Below are 18,479 nucleotides of genomic sequence, written 5' to 3'. Positions count from 1 at the left end.
TTTAAGTAGTTAAATAAAAATCAACTAGCTATTAAAAAAAAAGTGTCTTCAATAAATTGAATCTAGGAATGCTTAAACAAAATTTACTCTATTAAATGATTATCAAAATGAACCTTTGTTTGTCTATTATGCAAAAATTTCTAGTGTTATTTACACTTTTTGTTTTAAAAAACTGTGATTTGTTATAAATGGGTTAGCTAATTTGGTAGCTTAAATTATAATACCTTTAATAACAACAATAAGAAAAATTACAACACTAAATGAATATACTTAAATAAACTATTTTTTTTAGCTGTACTAGTTTGACCTTTTAAACATTAGAGCGACACGTTGTTCTTTTATATCTATCCATATATTTAGCACAGCAAGTCAACCGTGTGTTAGCAGTCTAGACTTTCTCGCTTAAAAGGCACCTACACTCTGATAGGCCACAGTTTCGTGCCAACTTTTTGTCTTTGAAAATTGGACTTTTTTTAGTAGGTTTAGTATTTGAAAATAATTCAAACATTGTAATGTAATTTTACTTCGCCTTTTCATAATTACATAAACCCAAATAAGTCCGTTCCCATGTTATATTCTTCAGTTGCTTGGGAATTGTTGTTTTATTTAAATTAAAATGTCAAACATTTGATAATTATTATAAAAAAATAAAATTGCAGTTTTATTTTTTAAATTATGTTCGCGACGAAATTGCCAAAGTCGATTATGGGTATAGGTGGGTCGTTGAATACGGTTTGTATATGTTTAACATAATGCGCGCGCGCCTTGCACCCCGTGTTGTTTATTAATTAGTCGCCGTTACAGCGTCGAAGCGAACGGATATACTGCTCCGTAGCAATGTGTAGTGTAGGATATATTTCGTTTTGTAGGTGAGTCAGAAGAGTTTTTTATTTAAAATATATATTTTAAGTGACTTTCAACGTGGTGTTGAATATAGAGCAACACAACCCATGCTTTACTGGTAAATAGATATGGGGTTCTTTGAATATTAATTATTTACAATACAAAAAATAAATAATGTTAAAAATATCGCCTTTCTAATTTGTATATAGATTTCAAACCATTATTAATGATCGGTTACTTAACACCTTATGAATGACAATGTTGAATACCTAAAATCCGATTATTATATTTTATATTGAAGGTATAATAAGTTGGACAACCCAAGAACTATTAATACCTAGAAATTTACCACATTTGTATTCACAAATCACGACATTCTCCGATCAAACCGTACCGACAATCCATGCTAGCTTTCCGTTACAGCTATGTTAGCGCAAAATAAAATATGTGATTCACGTTTTATTTTACGATAGCGTCAAATGTAAAACCGAATATTTCATCTTCTTCAGATAAATAACGCTTTTGAATGTTATTAATTACCAGAATCTAGTCTAATGTACATGAAGAATATTAGATTACAAGGCAAAAGTAAAATTGCAACAAATGTAGATTTGAAAAGTGTTTGCTTTTGAAGAATAAAGACGAAAGAAAATATATTCTGAAAAACAAATGCTTTCAAAACAATGGATTGATCGTATCGCTATGCAAAACTTAAGTTAAGTGCAATATTACCAAATTCACGGTAGCATGCACAAGCGATCATTCCAAAGACGAAGAGGGACCACTAGTTTACAGAAGGTATTCTGGCATTTAGCCAGTGAGTATCACATACCCCTTCTCATTGCTTCACCTGTGAAGAACGCATAAAAGGGTTTTCCAGCGAAATTAAAACAAAAGTCATCTTTTGGGTTTAATATCATAGAATGAACTTATTATAAAGTGTTATGAACACAGAAAGTAAGATGAAAAAATTTTTTTTTTCAATATCCTAAAAGTAAAGCAAATTCAATTTGGGTTGGGGTTCAAATCTCATGTTGCAATGCAATTGCGGAACAGAGATCCAAACCAATTGTCACATCTTCATCTCATAAAACATCAAAGCAAACCTCATTATCTTGTTTTATAAAGATTTTTATTACAATAATTTAAACTTAAGGAATATGGATAGCAGGCAATCCCTAAAATCATACTGTAATTATATAATAGAGCTAGATACATTAAGACCAAACGTCACAAAAGCTGTTACAGCTGCATTTGCTAAACTTTTTCATAGGGAAATGCCATAAAAAGATAATGAGTCTGTCATAACGATAGACTGAAGGTTCGGAGCAATTACATTTCTACAAACTACTGAAACTGACGGACAGTTCGGGGTAGTGCGACGTAGTTTTGACACGAACATTTTATCGGGAGCAAGTCGCGGACTTCAACCTATATGGAGCTTTTTATTTCCATTGCACTTTCAAAATCCAATTAAAATGCAAAGGTAGTTACTGTATCCAAAAATAACCAATAATAGTGAAATTGCTGTGACCGCTGCAAAAATAGTTGCGATGGACGCTGACTCCAAAACTCTGCAAATTACAACAACTATATTTAATATTTAAAAATATATTCCCTGATACTATTATATAAAAAGTAATATGACAAATACTGCAGATGATGTTAAAATAACTTGGTCAGTTGATTGCCAGGCACCAATTCTCTTCTGACTTTATGACACACCCAGGTTTGAGATGGAGAGGGAGGGAAACCATGTGCAAAACTAGTTTAGTAATTCTTAATTTAAAAAAGGTTTGTTGTCGCAAGCATATAATAAGATGTAACCATGTATCTTTTAGGTAGGTAAACTCCTAAAAGAAAATCGAGTAAAGGGAATTTTGAGCAAGGTCATGTAAAATAAAGATGAAACGAAGGCAAACGTCTACAGATCTGTTCTAGAGATAAATAATAACGATAAAGCTTCCTCAACTTAACCCGCGGTCATTTTTTATATTATGCTCATTATCCTCACGGAACAAGGCTTTATATTATCTGAACACATAGTATAAGCGCATCCTTGAAATTTGAACTAAAATTATACATCTTGTTAAATATAAGTGTATTTATGTTATTAAAAATAATATAATATGGTTAAGTAGCTGTGTCTAGTCGTAAATAAAAAAACAGATATGTAATAACAAATAATATTTTCATGGAAATTTAATTAATTAGTACTTTAGTAGTTTTTGTTTTACTTTTTTTCAAATAAATTAAATAATTATACACTTTCCCACTTACCTTAAATCCTTGTAAAGAAAAGTACATAGTTTTCTGTATAACGGAGCACCAAGCGCAATGAATTTAATGATACTACCGTTCCGTTCTTTCCAGATTAATTTATCTAGTTTTTTTACTACTTCCTAAGTGTCGTTGAAAGTGTCTCGAAGGAATCTCATTGTTTATATTTGACGAATCTGTCGTAACAATATTAATAAGAGATAGAGAATAAGAGAAAGTGAGAGAGAAAGATAGAAATATGGAATAATTTCACGTTTATTAAAGAGATAGCGTCGGTTTTAGAATGAATAAACGTGTTGGACTTTCTTATGTAAATGCAATTTTGAATGCAATTTCTACTTTGTTCATTTAATTAGCCTAATACTTTGTTTGGTGAATAATAGTTATAAATAAAGAAAGAGAAATATTCAGGTGTAACTAGTATCAATAAATTCTATAGTGGTAGTTGTACAAAATCAATACAATTTAATTCTAATCACGTTTAATCAGCTCAAAACAATCAGCTTTGTTTTAATGTTCGTGTAATGCAACAAAAATGAATTAGTGTTGCTTTCTTTAAATATGATAAAGTTATTAAAAATATATTTGAAAAGTTGTTTTAAATCATTCCCTATTTGACATTCTTATTGTCATGAGCAAGTATCACATTTAAATCGGTAAATGATTTTTAGGAAATTCAGCAAGACGATATCTCATATTCTGTAGCAACGTATACGATATTTTTACCTTCGGAAATTAAAGATTTTATGGATATAATTCAAAAATGGACATGTTTTAAATTTTCGTAAGTTAATCGGCACATTTATTTAATTGATTTTATTTGTCTACTTTTAATTTTATAAAAATATAAAGTCACCAGTAAAAACTAGCTTACATTGCAATTTAATAAAAAATATTCTTGAAATCAATAAAATTGTTTCATAATTACGATGCTATAAGAAGATAACATAAAAATGATACGATAATATTTGTAATTCCTACGATTCCCAAACAAAGTCCCAGTAACAACACATTTGATTATGATGTCACGTAACTACAAAGGCTATTAAGTTGCTTATCTCGCAAGAAAAAATTCACGCCACTATCACCCTAATAACAAGAAAAATAATTGTCATTTTCTCTTGAAGTTATTAAGAGAATAAAGGTTTGTGTTTCGATCACCATAAATTGTTTTCAAAGCCACCGCGTCGCCACCTTAGTAGATAAAGGAAGTATATTCCCAAGACGCGACTTTTTACCGTCCATTGATAGTAGGGTCAGTGACACTGATATCTCAAACTGAATAACAATGCTGTCTGGATTTAAACTGACTTTATTCGAGGGATAATATAAAACTCTGTTTCATTTTGAGCAGTAAAATCAGGTTAAATAAGAGAGATGGTGATGAAAATATAAAAAAGCAAATATCTTTGGCCGCAATTTTATTTAGAGCTTCAAATATTTGATTCAATTTATTTAAAATAAATTTTTTTTTATGTTAAATATATTGCAAGTAATATTTTAATTTCGATCTTTATACTAAGTTTTCCTTTAATTAGCATTATTTGGATTTAAATTACGACTTTTGAATGTCCTCAAGAAGACTCTGAACTCTCCCTAAGTATACATTTGATATATTATAATAATATTTCATTTGCAGAATTCCGGAGTTGAAATGATTTATGTATTACGAGACTCCCATTTTGTATTTCTTTCAGAGCCTTCAGACTTGGAGAATATTTTATGTAAAATTGTATAAGTGAAGTTAAATATTTGTCTCGCAATAAACGTTTGCATAAAGAGACATTTACTTCACCTGTCATTCAACTGTTTGAGAATTGGAACAGTTGTTCATTTAAAGTGATATTTTAAGTTGTAATATATTAACTCATTTTTAATTAGTATAAGAAGGCGGGTGAATAAATATGCCACAAGGTGGTTTGTGGTTATCGGGCGGTGGTAGACAGTGTAAGAAATATTTATTATTGCATGTTTGCCATTAAGCCCCAGCGGCTGACGCTACGCAAGCTAAACCTTTATTCAATTTTGTATCAACAGTCAAGTTTCGTTAATTTCTTAAATATAATGTCATAAACTAACCATCACATAATCACATACTAGACCTTATACAGTTGCTTATGATTCTTTTGAATCCCATAACCTTTAACTAGTAAAACTTTGGTTAATCAACTCATCCATAATTTCTACACGTACTAACTTTAAGTATGAGGAAAGGCTCGCTTTATTTGGCACGTGACCGGCTAATTACTTATACGATGTGCTAAAGTTGTCGGCCAAGTTCGTGTCAACTAAAGTTGGTCATTTACGACGCCGACTGCTGCTGAATGTCGGCCAATTTCTGGGCCTATATCAAATGAATGTTTTAATGCTGTGTAAATAGTTGTTTTATGCTCGTCGCTTTGAGATCGCTTCACGTAATGTTTGGTTACGTGAGTATTTAATAGATTTAATTAAAAGCTCGAATTCGAACATGCACTCAATTTGTCGTATATATTTAAATAAAAAGGACAAATTCCAAAAGTAATTTACGAAAAACTATAATTATCATTGTAAAATCTTTAACTTGCGCTTCGTAGTTTTAATGCTATTGGCTAAAGTTATCCAAGCCTGGCTTGTAAAATGCAAGAGCGCGCATTAACAGAGCAATAGGAACGTCGCAGTATTGCACGCTACGCCTAATCCCGCTGGATTTGCTTGGAATCCGTGTTTGCAGAACCATTACATTGGATACATTAAAATACGAAGCCCGCTGCAATGGATAATAATTAATTTGTCCAATCGTTATTTGTGAATAAAATATGCAGTTATATTTTAACGTTTTAAGCGTTGATGATATTATTATAGACATCGGCTTTATATTTTGAGAGAAAATAACACTTTCAATTACATATTTGATTATTTATTTATCGCCAGTGCGATTTAATAGAAATAATGTTTATTTCATAAAATCGCGAAATTATTTAATACATTTTCGATGGAACAACATGATATTATAATATGTCTATAAAATTGATAAAAATAAATATCTCATTTTCATATCCTTAAATAAACAATTAAATTCTGAACATTTATAACTAGAGCAGTCTATTCAGCTCCTTTAAATAATTAATGCAAACACCCATCAACGTAGTTTGCATTTTACTATGCAAGTTAAACGTTAATTAAGCGCTTACAAAGTGATTCAAAAGGAGTTCCTTTTATCCACTTTAGTGTTCGAGGAAATGCCCATCAAATTACAGTTATATGGCCGACATTAGGGTATCTCATTGAGAATTCGGGTGAGCGGAGAAGCGGTGCTTTACGAATATAGGCCTAGCGTACTGCAACGGGTCCCGCCTGCATTATTCATGCATCGATCTATCTAATAAATATTCATACTAATATTCGTGACGGAAAAATAATAATAAAAGATGCTTGGAGATTTAAGAGGCGAGGATAACTCGAATCTGTGCTCTTTTATGGAAACGAATACTGATTGGAGTATTTTTAAATAACGAACACTCTCTACATATCAGATTGCGTGTTATTTCTGTTTTTAATAATATTATTTTTAATCGTACATGCAAAAACCTTTCTAAAAAATTCTTTGTCTTGGCAAGTAAAAATGTAAATTATTGTGACACTATTTTTTTGTATAGCGACGATTTAAAAGTTAATCTTTTCTTGTTGATCTAAGTTTATTGCTATATTAAATACTCAAACATTTTGATCATTGATTAGAAAAAAATATACGTAGCCATTAAAAATCGTTGTTTTGGTCGATCATTTCCCTATTCTAAAAACTCTTAGAAGAAGAGCTTTAGATATTCGTTTGAGATTTTCCGGTGCCTCAAACAAAAATGTGATTTGTCTGGATAGGAAGTTGTCGCGATCAACGGAAGGGATTCGGGTAACGGGTATCCGATGCCGGCATTACTGGAAAACTTGCCACTCTTGTATACTCAGAATGCTTTTCTGAGTGGTTAAAGATAATGGAATCAAATTGTGGTCGAAAATCGTACGTTGAAAAAAGGAAAGTACTTAAATTAATTTTGTTTGTAAACGTTTTATAAATATTTTTATATTTATACTCAACCTACATATTCGTAAAATTCAACTGTCTCTAGGACGTGTTTGCATAATAGATGCTTTTTAGATGAAGCTTCCAAAACACACTCCTGGACAGTTTCTGTTAATTCTATAGTAAAAAAAATAATAATCATGAAACGTACTATGATTACGTTATAGACTAGAATAATGGTTTTTATTTTTTAAAAATGTAATAGATCCTATGAGATTACAGTACAGAAAGGCTCACAACTATCTCTGCGTCTGGGTTACAATGTGATAAAATTGATGAGATCAGATATTATTAATATATTTGTTATGTACATATAAAGTAATTTCCGGACTGACAGTATCAAAGCGCAGCTAAAGCTAAAATACATAGAGACTCTGAGGTAATTTTCATTTAGTAATGTGAAAGCGAAATAAAAAATTATTTTGCGTTATTATTGATTAGGTTTGATTTAGGAGGGGTTATCATTTCTCTTTGTCTTCGACTTGATTTGTTTGATCTGTGCAAAATATTCTGCTTGCCTGCCTTCATATTACAAATATAATATATTAATAATGTAATATGAAGGCAGATGAGTCAATCGCAAACTAAGATATTTCGTTAATTGTCAATCTATAAAGCCATATTGTTATATATATAGATTAATAACTTGCAACAAAAACTTTAAGTATGTAAAATCAATAAGCATAGTAAATTCAAAATACTGTTAAGATGTTACGTGGAATAAGGCAAACCAATAATAAACATTGACCGTTGAATCATTTTTAGCACGACAATTAACAGTTTTGTCTTGCGCAATGTCAATTGAATTCCAATTTGTACGTTTGAAACGTGCCGCCTGAAAAGTTACTTGAAAAAAGTGTTTCTTTCAATTATTGCAGCTTTTGACAAACAAATGTCAGAGCAATTAGAGAGAGCCTAATCAAGCTAAACCAGCTACGATAGTATAGATAAATAAATTTGTTTGCGCAATACTCGTATGTGCTTCCGTGTTTATCTGTGAATTCTGTGTACAGATCGACAGTAAAGGAAAACATAGCGAGGAAATCATGTGTCAAATTAAAGTAGTCACCAACACGCGGTGGAGCAGCGTGGTGTATTAAGCTCTCAGACTTAAGCAAGAAGGCCTTTGTTCAGCAGTGAAATGTCTTCGGGCTGAGTAGATTAATATGTATATGATAAAATTAATGGTTTACTAGAAAAGTAATTCCACCACATTCAAGATTTGTAAGATAATTACAAGAAAAAATGATCAAACGAATGAAAAATAAAAATAAAAATCATTCGAAATGAATATTACAATAACAACTTCTCAATTAATATTTTTTTTAGAACTGACATAGAATATACAAATGCTATATATCAGGCTGTCAGTCGTAACAGTAGATATTCTGTATGAACAAACTAAGCTCAAAGCAAGAAGAACACGATCTCGAAATGTCAAAAAGTGATGCTATATTGACAATATATATTAAAAAAAAAAACATTTGTATACATGAGCCAAAATAGCGTATCACCGTAAGATGGCTTTCAACATTTCACAAGTGAGATACGAACTGAGCTCTTACATAAAAGCACTGCTGTATATAATCTTGGTATCTGATTCTAAAATAAATAATAAGGTGAAATAAGAATGTATTCGAATATTTATTTTTAAAAATAGGTTTTACTTCAATAGGTTACATATATAGGTTGATATAAAAAAAATATTAATAGTAATAGTAGGCTCTATAATGATTGCTCGTGCTATTTCACTGCAATCCAATTAACCTAGAGATAATGAGTTTGTATGAAACCGATTTTAATTGTTTTATAGTCTTCAGCTTAATACTGAGCGGATTGCAAAAAAAGGATAATTTTAAGGTATTTTTTCGGTATAAGGAGAAGAAAAGTCGCGGTAAAATACGCTTTTTCATACATTAGTGTTCGGTTAATTGACATCGTTTAGATGAATTCAGTGGTTAATGAACCGTTAAGACATCTACATCACGATATTGTTCGATCATATATTATTTGGGCGCGACTAACTTTGCTTTATGATTTCTACATATTTTGATAAATGTACAACAAAGCGACACCGTTTTTATCTCCTTATTTATCCAAATACTGATATAGTGTTTATGAAGATATTATCAGAGATTTATGTTTAATGAAATGTAAATAATAGATCTGGAATACGTAACCACATATTCGTTCCACGTTCTTCGTTTATCATTGATTTGATCGTTTGGGCAGTTGACATTTGCGTAAAGGTTTTTGGCATTGTATCATCAGCGCTCAATAGGTGACGTACAAATTTTATCCATTGCGTACTATAAGAAAAACGAGCATGCCGATAAACAAATAAAAGATAGCCGCAAAATAACGTCGAAATTTTGAAATATCCACTTAAAAAATTATCGTTAGTTTTATTTTAAAATAAAATTTACTGCGGCACGGTACAATTGTATACTGTAGCGATTGTCTACGTTAATAATAGATAACCACTGGCAAAAAATCAACTGGCTAACTATTATTCGTATTGTTTTGTTCCGTGGCATGGGGCTCCAAAGGGGAATGATTCCTGTTGTAATGACAGTATCCAGACATATAATTGTTTTAGTAAGGACGAGTGATACTTATTTTTTTATACATGAATTGTATTATTCAAAAATGTTATGATTTGGTTTATTTTTTCTTGGCGAGTGAAACAGTGTGATTAAAGATACGTGGGACTATTTATTAATGCTAATTTAGATTGATAATGTGTGCAATGTGGTCACACAAAAACAAATACAATGATAAAATCAAATACAATGAAAAAATCAATAAAACACCCCACCAGTTTATATACAACTGACAGTTCCGAGTCTTACTAATTTTGTTACTGCCGTACCCAGATTTAGAACAAATCTAGAAATTAGTAGAGGAAACATATGATTATTATAGTATCGAATGAACAATTTATAGATCAAACAAATAAAAATAGATATAATATGTATGCGAATACATACATGACATGTTGTAGCTGAATAAAAATATGTACGAAGTTCACGTGTGTGATGTGTGAAAATATTTAATCGTATTCATAGCAAATTCAAATCACCGATAACGCCGTTCGCGTCAGAATGCCTGCGAATGGGGTGAATGTTAGTATCCCTTCGTTTTGTAGAAATTGATTCGGACTCGACGGTCTGTGAATATTCTGCCAACCCTCGCAATGACATTGTATATCGACGGATGTGTGCTACCACAATTTTTTTTAAATCTTATATAATGACATATTCGAAATGTTCGTACCAAATCATATAGATAAATACTTTTGATTTCATATTATTTAAAAATGCATTGAATAATTATTGTTTATGCATATAAGAACTATTATTTAACACTTATGTAAATCATAAATTTAAAATATATTATGAATACGTTTTTTATAACATTCTAATTAATAATAATGGCATGTATTTATATTAATGTCAAGGAAAATATTGCATGTATTTGAAGGTGATCTTGTTGTTATTGAAATATATTGCATTTTAACGTTAAAGTTATTTCGTTGAGATTAAGGGGCGGAGTTTTCAAGTGCTCATTATACTTGCTCATTAAACAAGTGCTTACGATGATCGAAAAGGGCTAATAGTGGATAAAATGTCAAAGATAAATAACTATTTCAGTCATTATATTTTTGTATTTATATTTAGAATTAAATTTATTGTGCATATATTTTTTTTATATAAAGCAGTCCTTTAATTTTATTTTTGTCTGGAGAACGAATGAGGATTACGATATTTAAAATATTTCAAAAGCACACTGTATGATGTTCATCTAAATTTACTCTTACTCTTTCCACCAATTCAGTGTATGTAGTGTATATGCTATTGACTAAATATATCAATTATAAACACAAATACCAATAATCTCTACTTAATATTGAGTATTAGTGTTGAATATTAAGTAATGGAAGATTTAATTAACCAAAATCTAGTTTTACCATTTTAAATTAGATTTAGAAAATTTTAACGAAATGTATCTTTAGAGCCGTAAATTAATCCAGGAAGGATTTCTTTTGTATTAGCGTGGTTAATATAATTAAAGCCATTTACTCAAGTTGTAAATTTTTTCAATGCAATCTGACCATACTATTATGAAATAATGAGAGAAATTTCACCTTTTGATAGCGGAAAAACTCACGAAATCCGTATTTAACCGTCGTCGCAAGCTGACAGCCTAAATGATTACTCAACTTTTTATTGGAGTTTGGACATCATTTCACGTACCACAACACTTTTTACGTGCAATAAAAAGTTTTTCGTAGGACGGACGTTTATTTTATCGTATATATTATATTCATTCACAAACTTTTATTAAAATATTAAATCGGCGAATGAATATAAAAACATTTATGTTTTAGCTTATGAGCTAATATGAGACATCAGAATCTCAGACATCTTTGATTCTGTTATTGGTTGATTGGATTGACTGTGAAAAAAGTAGTTTATATTTATTAAAGTGACATTCAAATAGGTGAAGGTTAGCATTTACCCCTACAGTGCTGTGTCGTGTCGATTTGCTCCAAAAATGAATAATCTTATAAATCTTAATGTTGAACGAACGCATTGCGAACGTATGTATATTTATCTAAGAATATGAGATACAATTTTAGCGTCCTTCTTAAATTATAATTGTTATCAAGAATTTTTAATTAGAAATCTTATTTTCTTTTGTAAAGCAGCTTTATATTATGTGTTGTTGTTTCACATTCCATACGCGTTTTATTTAAAAGGACTGATAAACAAAGGATTATCTTTTGTAAAAGTAATATAATATTGTTGCTTCACAATTCATCACAAACATTTTTTTTAAAACATTTCATACTAGAGTCTAGGTTGAAAGATATTCTTGTTGTATTAATGTCTCGTGTTGGTTGAAAGTAGAATGTTTTCTTTATAAGACGGTCACGTTTTCCTTTGTAAATATGGATTTGTAGATTCCTAAGTAAATCTGCAGCTGAAATAAAATATCCCGAGAAAACATTGCAAGGTGGTGGGTCGTGATCATATGTATTGTTATTTTATGTTTAAATAATTTCAAAGCTTTTCTCACTATGCATTCATTAATATTCAATACATGAACTATTGAATTAATGAACTGTGTGAAATAATTTGTATTAATCTAAGCACTGAATATATATTTTTTAAATGTGTCTGGTTAAAATAGTTGACATTTGTGTTAAAATAAAAGAAAACGTCCACTCTTTAAAATGGACCCATCATTAGATTTTTGGAAGTGCTATTGATAGTTGTTAATTTTAGTAATTTTCAACGTCTTTCCGCGCCGTTTTGCTAGTTATATATAAATTAATTAGACGCTAATACTTGTAGATGATAATAATCATATCTATAGGTTAGTATACCAGGAAACAGTTCGTCGATTAACCTTTTTCCAATCAACTATTCCATTACTAATATTAAGAATATACATAATTGATGATAAAAGCCATGACGGATATGGGATAAACAAAAATACATAATTTCTAAAAACATACCATTGTTTATTATGATAATTAACTATTTATATGACGTCACTAGGATATCGTGTGTTTGGCATTTATCGTCAGGTATACTGCACAACACAAAAACACAATTATTATTTATCAGCGGAAATCAAAGACGTGTCCATTAAATCAGCAATAAGTTCCAGTAGTCACCAATATTATCCAGTTTACAAAATATAAGAACAAAATTAAAAAATATTTTATTTTATAATTTTAAAGGTTATAGCAGTTTGTTCTATATTGAATTTATAATGAACATTTACTATTAATATTATAATATTGGATTTAATCATTTACTATGATTTTACTAAATCATTGATAATAAATACTCTTAAATTATAAAGTAAATTAAATTTACAAAATATATTATGTAACGACCTTTTAAAATTCAATTTAAAATATTGGCGGAAATTAATAACCTCGAACGATAAATAAAATCTAAATACTTAGATGACAATATGTGTGATGTTGAAGCTTTGGTTAAAAAATGATTACTCGATTAAAATTTGTAGCTGCGGTTTTATCTGCTGAAATTATTATTTGCTAAAATCGATTCTATATATCAATACGCGTGAAAATTACTTGCCGAGATATGAATAGATATGATATTATGTAACTAAAAACTTTGAATTGACGAAGTCCTTGACCGAATTTCGGTCACTGCGGCCAATATCAAGGACCAGTCAATTAGCGTTAGTTTCCCTTCTGCACCAACACTATCTCTGACGGTAATCTCACACAACGATTTTAGGTGCTTTCTGAGACGCGAGAGTGTCAAACTGGCAATTATCTAATTTGTAACTATAACCAAGGATGTGAACCAGGGATGTGAACTCGGACGTTCGGATTCTGAAGCCTTTCAAGTTCATTTGGCCAACAAGGAAATTACTATATTAATACAATACTATTTCTAAATCTAATTTAATGACATTTTGTTTTTAATGTCACATTTTTGATAAAACATTTACAACCATCTAAAAGGATTTACAAACCGTAAAATTTCTTAACTAGCAGCCAGGAGAAACGTTCGCAATATATCCTTTTAATCTGTCTTGAAGTGGAGTTGTATTGAAAAAAATCTCAGTACACGTCGCTACTGGAAAAAATATTTTTTATTTCAACCAATACAATCCCGCTGTGGAATAAACTTTGTCTGAATTACGTACATGTGAGAGTTGTTTGAACTATTTAAGTTATTTCTTCTCGAGGATAGTTTCACTGAATTATTTAGTTTGTTAAAACGTGTAGCTTAATTTTACTTCATTCATAATAAATAAAGTATATACCGCTTTTAATCATTGAATAATAATGTACTAACGTACTATTATTCAATGGTTTTAATCCGCTTTAATTAAACGCTTTTAAGTAGCTTGCGATGTTATCGAAGTAAACCGTATTAAATAAATAAAGATTTTAAACAGTACTATATATATACATATAAGTATAACATACGTATAAAAATAATATGTTTGAATCATTTCTTTTTTTAATAATATATCAATCGGTCTTCTCAACTTCTATTCCTTATTGTTGAATGGAGAGAAAACGCTTTGATAAGAGTCTCCTTCACTGAAAATTAAGAGCAGCCATTTGTTTTTAGTAATCGCTAATATTTAACAAGAATATAAAAATTGGAGCTGAAAATTGGTGCTGTATTTTGATTATGCTACTCATAAAATTTTGTGACATAGTCTTAATATGTTTTGCGGATCTATAGTTAACGGGTATAAGTTAACGTGTAACGTATAATTTGATATAATATGTCACATAATCTGATTGATTTAACTTGCGAATGTAATTAATGATATTACTTCAGGTGCAACTTAATTGATATATAACACTAGTTATATAATGTTTTTTTTTATATAGAATAGGAAGGTGGACGAGCATATGGGCCGCCTGATGGTAAGTGGACACCAACGCCCATAGATATTGGCATTGTAAGAAATATAAAAAAAATTCTTCACATCGCAAATGCGCCACCAAACTCATGAACTAAGATGTTATGTCCCCTGTACCTGTAATTACACTGGCTCACTCACTGAGTTTGTGGTACCTACTCAGACGAGCTTGCACAAAGCTCTACCACCAGTAAACCAATTTTGCCTGTTATAGTATATAGTATGTTATAGTATAATAAATCGTGTAGTAAGCGTTTATTCAAATGTAATAACTAGGAATATTTCGTTTAAATTTTATTACATAATACATTTTTGTCTGGTTATTATAGACTTCTATCAATCATCAAAATGATAGAAGTTTTTAATAATATGTGTAATTATAATATTGCCTGTGGTAAATTTTTTACTATTTTTACACGATTTTCGACCATATCACTTTCGTGCCATATTTGTAAATTAAACAAAATATTTAATAAAAAAATTATCTTTTAAAAAAACGTTTACAAATTTGCTAAGGGTAATTATAGACGTCTGTAAATTGTTTTTTTTTCATAAGGCGTTATAAATGCAATTATAAAAAAAAAACCTTCCGCGAAATGGATAATCTCGTGTACCCTCCGTCAAAAATCCTTTTGTTATCTGTGAGTTATTTTTCACAGAGTTTGAATTCGGCAGACAAAGCGAGTAGCATATTTCAGTACCTAATCTCGTTTTAGTTCGCGAAGGCTTAGGCAAGTTTTTTTTCTGTTGAACGCGTTAATTCCACTTGATAAATGATATTCGGACCAACAGTTTTAAGGCAATTACATTCCTTTAATACTTAATTTAGGGTAATTTGTTCAATAAAATTTAATGTTCGAAGTTACTACAGTACTTGTTATAAAACAACATGAAAGTTTTTTTTGTATAACTTGAAAATAAGTAACAATTTTTGAAGGTATATATGAACGAAAATATATATATACAAGTAGTCAATAATAATTATTAAATTCTGTAGATACTAAAACATTTAAAGTCATATTAATCATATACAAATGTAAACAAGACTGCTTCTCAGCCAGTTAGTCAGGTTAATAATTTAGCAGCAACAAAAGATTTCGATCAAACACAGACCCATCTGTGAATCCAAGTTTATTAAAGTAGGGTAGGGTGAAACTCGCTACGTCCTTTACATTACTAACCTTAAATTTTCAAGTTTAGTCAAGACTTATGAAGAACATAGAATTGAAAACTAAAAATAATAGTACACGTAGAACTTTATGCTTTTTAAATCAAATATCAATAATAAAAAAATCATATAACAAGCAGCACTCTTAATTTAACTCTCGGGGACCGTAATTTTTGAGAAATCTTTAAAAATTCTAAAATATGTATGTATTTAACACGGCTACCCAAAGGTTCAAAAATAAAATATTAATCAGAATAATTGAACAAACCCTGATGTAACATTGCTTCTATTATTATATTATACATCACAAGTAAAATTTTAAATATTAACAAACTGACGAACCCATAACTTAAAGTCTTACGACATTAGTAAAACTGAATTTATGTAATATTCTATAGCCATAAATTAACCATCAATAATTAATTAAAATAATTTTGATTGTATATATTTTTTTATATAATATTTAAAATGCTCACGCCGACATTGGATTTGATTATTGAATTCCGATTATTTAATAATTGCTAGTGTACTAAAAATAGAATAACTAAAATAAGATAGGTACACTTATAAATATAATTATTAACCTTCTTCTTTTTGTTTCAGGAATACCAGAAAAATTGTGTTAAAAGTATGGATATGTATAACATACATTATGCTGATGATGACTTGCGATGGAGCCGACATCTCCTGCCCAAGCGAATGCTCATGCCACGCTACGTTCGACCAAGAGGTCGAGAGTTCACTCCGTGTAGAATGTATCAGAGGTGACATGAAATCAATCCCCGTCGACTTCTTAGACCACAAAGCCGAAATCGTAATAATCTCCGCTCCACTTGGACGACCCAATTTTCTCACAATTGGTCCGATTTTCACCCAACCGACGCCTTTTGTCAATCTACGCGAACTTCACATTGTAAATTCAAATGTCCCTTCCATTGGGCAGTACTCCTTTTGGGGTCTTCAAAATTTGAGACTTGTAAATCTTACGCATAATAATCTTACAAGTATAGGAGCTGACAATTTCCGTGGCCTTATAAACCTCACTGAGCTATATCTCGACTTTAACAGTATTGAACAAATGCCTAGTGAAACTTTTAGGCATTTGACCGCTCTAAAGATTCTTAACCTAGCACACAATCAAATTTCTACTTTAGGACCGAGGTTATTTCGTATGCTAGCAAAACTCATCTTTTTAGATTTGAGTTATAACCCCTTGACCGATTTGAATCCAGAAGTTTTTAAAGATATACAACATCTACGAATTTTTAAATGCCGTCGTTGCTTATTACGAAGAGTAAACACACAAATATATCACTTGGTTCCTCATTTGGACGAACTGGACTTGGGTGAAAATCAATTTAAATATTTGACATCCGATGAGTTTATAAGCTTAAAAAAATTAAAAAAACTTAAGTTGGATGGGAATCAGTTATCAGTGATTGTCGACAATATGTTTGGGAGGAATCGGGAATTACGAACGCTTTCATTGGCACGCAATCGTCTCGCCCTGCTGGCGCCCGCTGCCCTCACAAATTTAACAGCTCTAGTGCATCTGGATATAAGCCACAACAAAATTGATAGGTTCCACTTGCAAACGTTCGCTCCTGTTGTTGATTCTTTGAAAACCATAAACTTCAGTGGAAATAACTTACCACTTAGTGAAATCGCTATTGTTCTACAAATATTACCAGAAATACATGGCATCGGATTAGCAAATTTATCACTAATCGACATACCACTGAATTTTTTCACATACAATGAACATTTAATAGCATTGGATATATCCTGGAATAAAATAACTACTTTTCCTTACAAACTTCTCACGAAAACAAAATTTTTACAACGACTTGACATATCGAGAAATAGACTACATACCCTAAATGAAGAAGACTTACAGAGATTAGAAGCAATACCGTACGTTGACTTATCGAGGAATCACTGGCGATGCGATCAATGTTCAGCTGATACCATGCTGGTGTATATGACAACAACTGTTCTTAATATGACAATTCGCCAATTGAAATGTCATTCACCGTTACGACTTCACGGCGTATCGTTTGGGGATCTCACAGTCGATGGCTTAGAGCTTTGCGCGACAACCCATGAAGCTCAAATGAGTGTAATTGCTGGGCTCATGTTATTGTGCGTAGCAATACTCGCAGCTGTTACAACAGCGCTATGTTGTTCTCGACGCCGTGCAGCACAATACTATACAAACGAGGAGAAACGACGAGGACACGAGCATGAACATCCTGAAGAGCTTCTTGGTCGAACGGATTTGGGTAGTGTTGCAACAATCCACGCGCCAGTGCATTTGGTAACCAAGAGTAGCTAACATCGCGCTCCCACTCCGCCGGTGCCCAGGCGCGCTCGCCGAGTGCCTATTTCCTCAATTCAATCCGACTCAGCTACTCTCCAATCTGCTCCACTTCGACACATTTCTACGAATTTCTCGAGTGTCCCGAAAGACATTATATGATACGAAGACGATTTGGTGTAATAATATGAACTTCAGTGATATATTAATATCAAAGTAATGATTTCTAAGTACTTAATGTTTGGAAATTATTTAGGCATAGATTTCTAAATTACTGAAAAATATTTTTCTACACTTAGAATTTTATATATTATGTATAATATACAGTCACCTGACACAAAAGTACAGGACACTTGGTATTAATGAGTGTAGGCGTT

General features: G+C 30.9%; 1 protein-coding gene across 2 annotated transcripts in view; it reads left to right on the top strand.

Moving 5' to 3' along the window:
- LOC126780234 (carboxypeptidase N subunit 2-like) overlaps window positions 1–18,266 on the top strand; it is a 57,045-nt gene extending 38,779 nt beyond the window's left edge. Inside the window, exons 1-2 of one of the 2 annotated variants that reach the window (XM_050504525.1) lie at window positions 819–869; window positions 16,389–18,266. In XM_050504525.1, the coding sequence (XP_050360482.1) occupies window positions 838–869; window positions 16,389–18,120 (1,764 nt within the window). In that variant the 5' untranslated portion in view covers window positions 819–837 and the 3' untranslated portion in view covers window positions 18,121–18,266. Of the gene's footprint in view, window positions 1–818; window positions 870–16,388 lie in introns of those variants that run through there. The other variant, XM_050504526.1, reaches the window with a different exon arrangement.
- Window positions 18,267–18,479: the final 213 nt, after the last annotated feature.

The sequence above is a fragment of the Nymphalis io genome, chromosome Z (genome assembly GCF_905147045.1).
Source record: "Nymphalis io chromosome Z, ilAglIoxx1.1, whole genome shotgun sequence".
In the NCBI taxonomy this organism is placed as follows: domain Eukaryota; kingdom Metazoa; phylum Arthropoda; class Insecta; order Lepidoptera; family Nymphalidae; genus Nymphalis; species Nymphalis io.
This window is presented reverse-complemented; position numbering and strand designations above follow the sequence as displayed.